The sequence below is a fragment of the Notolabrus celidotus genome, chromosome 20 (assembly GCF_009762535.1).
Source record: "Notolabrus celidotus isolate fNotCel1 chromosome 20, fNotCel1.pri, whole genome shotgun sequence".
Lineage (NCBI taxonomy): Eukaryota > Metazoa > Chordata > Actinopteri > Labriformes > Labridae > Notolabrus > Notolabrus celidotus.
Genome location: NC_048291.1, coordinates 12,577,200 through 12,583,668, shown reverse-complemented (window position 1 = coordinate 12,583,668; position 6,469 = coordinate 12,577,200). Strand labels below are relative to the sequence as shown.

At 37.5% G+C, this 6,469-nt stretch overlaps 1 protein-coding gene across 1 annotated transcript in view; it reads left to right on the top strand.

Annotated features, from left to right (window-relative positions):
- Nucleotides 1–6,469, top strand: part of LOC117832238 (cAMP-dependent protein kinase type I-beta regulatory subunit) — an 82,275-nt gene that overhangs the window by 404 nt on the left and 75,402 nt on the right. Inside the window, exons 2-3 of the mRNA XM_034711284.1 lie at nt 1,744–1,934; nt 3,067–3,253. Of these exons, the coding sequence (XP_034567175.1) occupies nt 3,080–3,253 (174 nt within the window). The 5' untranslated portion in view covers nt 1,744–1,934; nt 3,067–3,079. The remainder of the gene's footprint in view (nt 1–1,743; nt 1,935–3,066; nt 3,254–6,469) is intronic.

Sequence of the window (6,469 nt, the reverse complement as noted above, 5' to 3'; positions counted from 1 at the left end):
CACCAGAAGCAGTCTTGAGTATAGATATGCCATCTCATGCAGACTCAAAATCACACTATTAAAAATCTATATCAATACAAACAATAATTCTATGAAATGCCGTCCTCTATTTATATATATCAATTCAACAGAGTTGTCAATGGTTTGGTCTTGCTATGCTACTGGTGGCAGAAGCGTGTCATCAAATGCCCTTTGTATTACATTACAGTTTCACTTTACTTTTTATTTTATTTTATATTATTTTGTATATCTTTGTTTTGTTGGTAGTAGACAATAAATATTATATGTTTCATCAACAACTCTAAGCTATTTTTTTTAACAATTAGAAGAAAAAAGATCATTTCCACCTTTGATTAAAATTGATCACTCTTATCTAGATTAGGAAATTATTTTAAACTTGAAAGGTTCATTCAAAAGTTCTGTTGCACTCTGTAGCTCAAATTATTAAACAATTGAGATGCACAGGGTATTCTGCATACTTGTGTGCACTAATGCACAGTGAATGGAAATAATCTAGGATCCATATGTGTTCACACCATAGACTGTATACAGTCACACATAATTTTGCCTTATCTCCAAACATAAAGCTAATGAAAACGCACAGTCCTATGTCTGCTCCTATACAACATTTGCATTGAGCCATTGTAGTTTTTTTGATTAAACTTTTGTAATAGGCCTACTTCACGTTTTAGTCATTATTTATGAACATATGGAACCAGATGAATAAAACCCATATAAGGGATGCCTATATAACATTATGTAGGGGTGGAATCAGTTAGAGTTGATTGATGTTTATTGAGACATTGAACCAAGTTATACACCATAGTAGGGCTTACATATGTGAATCATAAACACCCTACATCTCAGGGAATTGATGGACATCAGAAATATACAATACAGGCCTACCCTGCTCCTAAAGTCATCTTCTGTGGGTGTATCCCCAGTAAGGATACTGATCTAAATTATGTTTGCCATGGTATGCTTTTAATTCAGTGTTTAAATTGTATTTTATAGGAACATCCCACTGTTAATCCACTTAGCCTTTCTAAAACAGATCACAGCACTGTTTTAGAAAGGCTAAAGTAACCTTCAAATGCAACATGATAGAGACCTCAGAGTTAAAAAAAAAAGAAAGAAAAAAAAGGAAGATACATGTTTAAGTATCACAAAGGTGAAATCGCAGTCGAGGAAATATGATTATGTGCTTTTATTTTTTTTATTTTGTAATTCACTTTTTTAAATTGTTTTTAAGAAAGTGCAAAATTCAGGAATGAATAAAACAATACAGAAACCAGATACATTTCACATAAAAAGTAGTAATAAGGCCAATGACAAGAGAAAAGCAGCGATACAAAAAAAACCAGTAATAGAAAACCCCCCCCAAAAAACAAACAAACAACAAAACTAATTTCTCACAGGGAAAACACTGGGCTCATGTGCTTTCTATGGCAGCCACAGTGTTTAAGCAAATTGGGTAATGTGCGATCCAGGTGCTTTTTTTTCGTGGGAAATTGCAGCCCAGGGCAATATAGGATGCCCTGCATCGTAGTAATAAATTAATAAACGGCCCCTTATTACTTTTTGCCTCTGTCCCCAGACAGCCTAATTGAGCCAGGGTGACGTGCAACTATTCATTTTCGCTTAAACAGATACAATCTGTTCAATAGTACAGCGAATATTGCCCAAATCTCCTTCCAACAGTTTTAAGGTGAATGTTACCTTTAAACACTTTATCACCTGCAGATGGTCTGGCGCGTGCTCGACGCTGCTCCAGGCCTCGAGAGAGTGCCGCTGCGGTCGAGATGACAGATTGACGTCATCGGGACTGACGCAGAGAGGCAGAGCAGCAGCAGCATCCCATCCACCAAACGGATCCTCATCAACCTCCCACCACCAGCGAGGTGTTTTCTCTCTGAGCATCCTTCAAAATAACGGTAGGGACACCAGCGAGAGACCTGGACAGGAATGCGATTTTATAGACACAGATGAGTGGTCTAGACCAGGCCGATGACATTGTTTACTTCGCAGTATTTCACCTTCGTTGTAGTTTGGTGATCACCGTAAGATTAGCAGAGCTAGCATGGTTAGCTGTTTATTGTATGCAGCTGAGCAGGTACTGAGTTGCCTTACTTGCTGGGTATGGCAGTATTGTTACGTGTGGACACTGCTTTGCTATTTGCTGCGAAGAAACCCGGTAGATCTCACACCTTAGGGCCATAAATGATGCAGATTTCTTATGCAGTGAAATAACAACACATCGTAAAAGTGATTTCCCATTGAGGAAGTGACACAGGCTAGTTTCCAGTTAGCTGCACCTGCACAGTTTCCTGGCTTGCTCTGCTACAAAGAAACTGTTATTTGACATAACTGCAGGATGACATAATCAAAGCTGCTTTCAGTTTTGATACACTGCTACATAATTTGCTTTACCTCTATTAAAAATCATGTTTTGCCTTCACAATAACATAAACATTTAAGCATTAGTTTCTTTCTCCAACATAGGTCATATATAGTCTTTAATAAATGCATCAATCATGGTTGAGGTCTTTATTGTATGGGATGATAGTGTTGAATACTGTTCATGCCACTTTTAGTTAACAAATTCATATCCTTCTTGTTTATGATCACCTGCCCACTATCAACACACAGGTGATTGATTTGCATATTTGCCTAGGGACACATGTACGTTCTAATTATATACTGTATACTGATATTTGTAATCTAATATTTTAAATTATTGATAACATGTTCAATAGCACTGTATAGAATAGTTTGCAAATCACCAGAAGAGAACCCAATAAACATTATAACAAGACAGGAAGTCATATTTTCATATACAAAATTACTTTGCACCTCACAAATCCATGAACTTCCTGATTCATCTCATTCCCAATATCCCTTTGCACTCACTCATATTGCCCACACTGCATACTGCACAACCCATTTATTTCTGTTTTCTTCCACCCTCTTCTCCTCTGCTACCCAGTTCTCCCTCCATTTCTATTTGCTTCCCCTCCCCTCCTCTCCTCTCACGGTCCTCCCCTGTTTTTCCTCCCACTGCCACAGAGATAAAGGTAAGATGGCCACCCCCTCCTCCACTCTGGAAGAAGACGAGAGTTTGAAGGGCTGTGAAATTTTCGTGCAGAAGCACAACATCCAGCAGATCCTCAAAGAGTGCATTGTGAACCTCTGCATTGCAAAGCCTGAGCGTCCTATGAAGTTCCTGCGGGAGCATTTTGAAAAGCTGGAGAAGGTTGGTGAAAAAAGACGCTTGTGTTTGTGTGACTTTAAAGTTTGAGCCTTTCTGTTTGTAATGCTGAGTGCTGTGTTGTATGAAATCTTGTGTGGTGAACATGGCGTTGCCAAGTTAGTATGTAACTTTTATCTGTGCGTGCTGCAATGTATGACATGAATGCTAAATGCATAATGTTTTCCTTTTTGTAGTAATGATTTCTTTCAGATTTTCCTTCATATTTTCTCACCACGTATCATACTACAGTCTACGTAAATCAAATAGCCTGAAAGTGATGGGGTATTAAATGAATGATGATGTTTATATGAGTATCACAATGTTTTACACACAAGCTCAGTTTAAGATGGATTGGTTCTGTTTAAAAGTACTCATTGAAAGTTCAGGTATTTCAAATGCCCCGTGAACTTTACAAAAATACCATTTATTTATTTGTTATTACTCAATAAATGTTTGTAACACTACCACATACAAGCGGGTAAGAACATCAGGTAAAGCTAGCTTAAACACTGGATTACAAAAGCTCACACTGTTACACTAGAGCTTTCATTTTTCCTCCTATAAAAGGGATACTCCATTAGGGAATATGAGAGGATCACCCATAAAAGGCCAGTGTCCTGTTTGAGAGCTATGAGAACAGACTGTTTGTGTCTGCTTGTCTGTCAGAATAGGTGACGCATTTGTTGAAAGATTACAGCCACATTGGGTAGCGTTGGCTTCTGCTTAGGGCTGGGCATTAATTCAATAACGATAATTAGCGTGATATAATTTTCTCAATATAAATATAACAAATGTTTGATAAAAAAATTGATATATTTAAATGCCTGTAATCCATAGTAACCTTAAACGGGAGTGCACTACTCACAATAATACTTTATAAACTGATACACAGCATACAATGTGATGTATCTTTGTTGTAAATTTAAAGCAAAATATGTAACAACCTTAATCTGAGAAAAAAAGAATCTACAAACTAAAACTTCACAAAAATCTTGTCTTACACAAAAGACCTGCTTCCTGTAAGCACCGTCAGAAAAGAGGGATTCAAGAAGCTTTTCAGAGACTAAATCTAGATACAAGCTAACAACCGTCTGATTTCTAGAACTTTCAAAAAATCTGCCTTTAAATGTAAATGAAATAATGATTTCATATTTATCGTGATAATTATCGATATCTACTGATATGGAAAAAATGTATTGTGATAACTTCTTTTCAATATCGCCCAGCTCTACTTCTGCCTAAACAGTGAAAAAGAAGGATCATGACAAGAAAACGAGTTAACACAGGGGCAACCTCTGAGGCACATTTCCCTTGGCCCACAAACAACGTGACTGCTCAGATTGTGTCTCTCTCTGTTCAGCTGATGTGTTGGCTCTGGCTCACAAGATGCTTTTTACAAGAAAGGTGCTTCTTTGTCTCCTGCTTTATTTATAAGTAGCTGGTTGTGTTAAACAACTTGCAGTGACGCACCATACTGTAGATTCAAAGATACTAGCTGTCTAAGCTGAGCATGTTTTAGCCTATATGAGTGTTATTGCATATGTTTGGTTTTCTCAGGAGTGAATCAGGAGTGTCTGTTCAAACAATAAGCTTTACTCTTACATTGCTGTCACAAAAAGGTCATAAGGTTAGGGTGGAGCTGTAGGCTATTACTGTTAGCATGTGGAGAGCTCTGGCCGTGGTGAGAAGTCTTGAACAAGCGAAGTGACTATGCAGAGATACAAGATAAGAACAGGGCTTATAGTCACCACTTTGATTCCTGGAAGAGACCCTGCATCATCGCTATTAAGAGGTGTGTATGAGTGTGTGTGATAGCATGTGAGAATCATCTGATTGAATCACTAAAAGATCAAAGCTTTATCATGTTTGTGGAAACTATGCTGGGACTTCATGTTCAAGTGAATACTTTTTTTCCACTCATTAAATGATTCATTATACTTGTTTATTCTTCTCCAGACAGACGCGTTAGGTAAAAATTTTAGAAATGGTATGAGGTATAGGGCTGGGCAACAAAAGAGTTTTAATAAGGAGGTTTACAAACCAATAGGTGATGCCAGGGTGGCAACTTCTATTCTCAGATTGCTTCTCTTCCAACTTCTTGTGTCTGTTGAAGAGCATCCAAGGAAAGCGTATTTTTACCTGAAGCAGCTTTCTAAGGATTGTGAAGGTTTCAATTACCTGGTTCAGTTGTTTCAGAGGGAAGGATATCTCCACGCATGATACTACTTGCTCAGAAACACATGTAAAACAACAACCTTTGTTGTTTTACTATGCAAACAACAAACTTTGTTGTTTTACTGCAAAAAGAATCCTAATGTAGGCAAGCTGAGCTCATTAAGGCAAGCTAAACTAATGGTGTGTCCACAGAAGAGCATCAGAAAGACATCTCTATTTTTTTTCTAGTTTTGAATACCCTTTGTTTATACACTACCAGTCAAAAGTTTGGACACACCTTCTCATTCAATGGTTTTCATTTATTTTAATTATTGTCAGCATTGTAGATTAATTTGAAGACATCAAAACTATGAAATACTATGGTTTTGCCATAATATGGATTACAATAGAGGTCAAATAGGGCTATCCATTGTGTACTAACCCTACCTCTGAACAACACAACTGACTGTTTCAAACACATAAAGAAGGCAAGTCATTCTACAAATTAACTCTTGACAAGGCTCACCTGTTAATTCAACCAGTCCAGGAGACCACTTCATGAAGCAGACTGAGAGAATACCAAGAGTGTGCAAAGCTGTCATGAAGGAAAAAGGGGGCTACTTTACAGAATCTAAAATTTAAAACATATTCTGGTTTGTTTAACACTTTTTGTGAATTAAATAATCAGGGTGTAAAATTAACTTTTTACCTCATCTGCCATCAGCTGTTGAAAAATATTTTTCACCGACCAAATAAAAATATCATGCCTTATTTGATTTAAAATAATAACGATACATTACTCCGTTTAGCTGTCTGTTCCTCTTTTTGGTCGTCTCCTGCCTTTTTGTTTGTGGTGGCTTCATGCTGGGAATGTGTCCCCACATCTTCCTCGAAACGCTCTTCCCGCCGTACAACACAAGTACAGCGCGCCGCAAGGGTCAAAATAGCCTGACAGTCGGCAGAAATGGGCAAAAGTATGAAAACAAAACCTCACATGCAATACAAAATTTTCCATCGGCCACTGGTGGGTGTATGTTTGTTATAGACACCAAAACATTTTTTACC